Source organism: Trachymyrmex septentrionalis, unplaced genomic scaffold (assembly GCF_001594115.1).
Source record: "Trachymyrmex septentrionalis isolate Tsep2-gDNA-1 unplaced genomic scaffold, Tsep1.0 scaffold40, whole genome shotgun sequence".
NCBI lineage: Eukaryota > Metazoa > Arthropoda > Insecta > Hymenoptera > Formicidae > Trachymyrmex > Trachymyrmex septentrionalis.
This window is the reverse complement of record NW_017305569.1, coordinates 5,127,681-5,131,777: the sequence shown is the minus strand read 5'-3', so window position 1 is coordinate 5,131,777 and position 4,097 is coordinate 5,127,681. Positions and strand designations below refer to the sequence as shown.

General features: G+C 34.7%; 1 protein-coding gene across 2 annotated transcripts in view; it reads right to left on the bottom strand.

The window, feature by feature from the left end:
- The window catches only part of LOC108751144 (cytochrome P450 18a1-like), an 11,667-nt gene extending 9,615 nt beyond the window's left edge, over window positions 1–2,052 (bottom strand). For both annotated transcript variants that reach the window (XM_018491188.1, XM_018491189.1), the window contains exons 1-2: window positions 1,130–2,052; window positions 419–534 (exon numbers count right to left, since the gene is read on the bottom strand). In XM_018491188.1, coding sequence (XP_018346690.1) covers window positions 419–534; window positions 1,130–1,505 — 492 coding nt within the window. In that variant the 5' untranslated portion in view covers window positions 1,506–2,052. The remainder of the gene's footprint in view (window positions 1–418; window positions 535–1,129) is intronic.
- Window positions 2,053–4,097: the final 2,045 nt, after the last annotated feature.

Here is a 4,097-nt window from a genome sequence, read left to right as displayed (position 1 = left end):
GGTTCGACTCCCGGCCGAGGCAATATTTTTCGCAATAAGTTTATTACAGTTTTTTAAGATTTGGGAGAATTTGGGGGGATTATTTGTTTCAGATTGATTGTGTGAATCCGATAAATTCATCGGCTCTCAATTTATTTTCTGAAATATTAATTCAATTTAATTGAATGTATATTAGATAGTAGTTCAACATCTTAACACTCGACCGAAAAGGCGCTTTGTATTTAAAGTCTTAATATAAATGATATATTTTAAATATCATAAAAATATTAAAAAATATTTAAAAATATTAAAAAATAATATTAAAAAATATTGTGTAAAAAGACGCTTCAATATTTATTTTAAAATTTTATAATATCTGTTATGTATATAAAATAAACTAATAAGACTATAGACTTAGATTAATGATTTTAATACTCACCATGATCTTCGATTCCAAATTTCTGGCGCTATGGAAATTCATACCGAACTTTCTAAGATTTTCATGTACAAATTTCCTCTGATCCTTCCACAGAGCACCCTCCGTATTAATGATACCTGCAACAGCAACGAAAGCGATGTTGAAACGCGGGAACTCGTACATGCGGCGTTTTTCGCGGAATCGTTCTCTTTTTACGGTATTAATCTGTCACAAACGATTGATTGTAACACGTCGAAACAGAAATTAGCATTAACAGGGGAGCAACCCGCAATCGATCGAAAACGATAGTTCAGAAAATGTAGAAAGAATCATAGTCATGACCAGCCAATCAAATGCTAGCATTCTGTTAGTTAAATTGACTACTGCGCATCCTTCATGCGCCACCACTTATGTATGTACGCGTAATCACTGAAACAATCGCGGAAAAGAAATCACTCGTGAAGTTTTCTCCAAAATTGTATCTTAATTATTTTATTATCTAATTATTTCGCGCGACAGACATACTGAAAAAAGAAAGTTCCAATGTCAGTCGACATTGAGAATAATCGAACGCGCAGCACGAGAGAAGAACTCCCGATAAAACCAATGAAACGTTTGAAATCGCGCGAAAGACCAGCAAGTCGGCAGAGTGCTTTAACCCGTCTCAATGATACGAGAGCTAAAGTCGTGAGATAAAATGTATTATCGAAATTTGCTGTGCCTGACACTTACCGTATCCATCGATGATGTTCATGAAATCGTCATGTGGTTTGCCGCTGAAGTCCTCACGTCGGAATGAATCGCGTATAATGCGATAATCGCTGAGAACGACGGTCAGCTCGGAGCCCATGCTAACGCTGAATATTCCACCGTATTTCTTGGCCAGCTTAGTGAAATGCAGGTGTATTCCTTCTTTGATAAAGGGTATGTAGCCACAATACGGCAGTCCCCATGGACCAGGAGGTAACTTACAGATGCGACTATATTTCAAATACAGCCAATAAGACACCAGTACAACAGTGACGAATATCAGAAGAGAGCAAAAGACCTGAGTCCCACTGCCGCCCATTATATGCCAAAGCCATCTCCCGAATTGCATTACCAGCATCTCGTACGGATCACGGATCACCGATTGATTAAAGATCTGTGATATCGAAACGCTTGTTAATATCTTCGAATGTCTATCGTCGTGGTTATCACTGATATATATATATATATATATACATATGTGCGTATATATATATACCGCACGAAGTCTCTATATTTGTTAACTTTTTTCTTTCGCTTTCCTAGCCTCTTGATACAAAAAAGAGAATAGAGTTCCGTTTGCTCGAATATATTATGTCCATTCGACTCTACGTCTTTATATCTAATGAAGCCGCGACTACTGCAGTCGTAAAATAAATAAGCGATGTCTCGGCAAGGGAAGGATAAACTATGAGAGGAACTCCTCACCGTCCAATCCTAGGAAAATAGGGGTTTCAAAACTGATAACAATGAATAGTCTCAAGGCAAAGGAAGGAAAAAAATGAAAATAAGAGGAAGGGACTAACTTAGAAAAGAAGGAGAAAAAAGAAAGAGAGAGGAAAAAAGTCGGTCACCGCCCCAGCCGAATTCGTTGCTCGCAACGTCGAAGTGAACGAGCTACGGAAGGATTGAATATACTCATATACTCTGTTGTCCTTGCCCGTTTATATAGTGACTCATGTATGCTGTATGGCCCCTCCAACTGTACAACTCTACAAGTCCCTTGGAGGGGGAATAACCAAACGACAGAGAGAAAGAGAGAGAGAGAGAGAGAGAGAGAGAGAGAAAGAGAAGAATATTGTCAGCGGTGGGGTTGAATCAGGTGGGGCGCCTATATTTACAGAGTGATGAGCATTTCTGGGGTTTTGGGCGGACCCCACAAACTTGGGCCTCGTTGGCTAAAGAGGCTAAATCGGAGGACTTAAGGCAATGGTGGGGACCGCAAAAGCGGCCCCCCGCAAATACTACTGGTTGGTGATTGGTGGGAGACACCGGCTCAACCAGCAAGCCGGTGGCGACTTCATTCACTGTCCTACGTAGACGTGTTGTGTCTCAACAGTGCATCGTTTCATTTGGAAAATATGATGAACATCTTAGGTATATAAAAAATCATTTATTTAAACATGATGTATTAGTATCGCATGTATTGAACAGAAATACATTGCTAATACAATACTAGTTGAACATTTAATCATTAAGTTAAAATTTATTTAATAATTTATTCAAATCACATGCAAGATACTAGCTGCATAAAATAATTAATAATAGTAAAACATATAACGTGCATTGTTATTGAAAATTTGTTAAATGATGATAAATACATAAATTTTTATAAAATGTAGATAATTTAATATCATCACCACATAATGATACTAAGTAGATACAGATATTTTTATAAAATCTCTATTTTTTATAGACAGCATCGTAATTAAAGACATTGTGATACTTTCTTTTATCTTGTTTTATATAAATAAACTAAAATAAAGAAAACTGATTTAGAAATTACAAAATATTTTACTATGCTATAAATCTTCATACTAAATGCGTAAATAGTAATCATTTAACTTATAACACATTTTGTTCTTAATTTAGTTAAAAAATTTTAATGTAATTAATTATTAATTAATTTAATTTAAAAATTTAATTTATATAAAGTATATTTTTAATTTAAAAAATATCGCTAAATACGCATTTTTGGAACAAAGATAAAAGAAATTTTTCAATTACAAGTTTAGTAGTAAATTATTGATTTATCTTATTTTATTAGTATAGTTAACAATTTAAATAATTTGAAGCAATACCAATTAATATAACTATTTGTTTTGCATTTTATATTATTTAACATTATATTAACATATTGTTAATTATACCATGAAATGTTGACAAATTATTACAGTAATTGATGAATTAAATATATATTAAATATATTACATATAAATATTACCTTAATATATGCTATAATGCTTGAAGTATCAAGTTAGAAGCGAAAGTGAAGAATCGGCTCACGATAAAACGTATATTCAACATTGATGGTAAATAAGTGACAGGCGTCATCACAAGCAATTTATCGCGATTGAAAATATTACTTCGCTCATGGATACGCTGACGTGAATATATTTTGACTGACCAGCATGCGCAGATTACACTTCGCAATGCGTGCCGCGCGAAGAAATAACGGGCGGTCTCATAATCGACCGCTTGCATCATAATTCGCGAATTGTGTCGATCGATGACTTTGCACCGACACGTTGCGCTCTTATCAAATCTTCGGGGTCATTTGGTCAGATGCGTCGCAGTCGAGATTTTGGACAGTCATAATTCACAACGGCCGGTACGTGTAAACTTAATTAATCTCAACTCAATCGCAAACGCACTCATTCTGCGCGTCTATATTCGTAAACTTAATGAAGTACGTAATTACGCAAACTATTCGTGATGGCGAGATTTTACGGCTTTCTTAAACAGCCAATAATTTGTATCGCTAACGAAGTATTATAAAACTATTAATACGTGCATTACATAGCGTACGTGCGAATACAATTAATATTTCACAGTAATTAGCTACTAATTACAAGGAAAGAACGATTTTGCTGAACTATCTAAATTTAATTAGATCTAGAAATATAATTTTGTTGAATCATTAAAATAAGTATGTAAAGCGCTCGAGCTTATT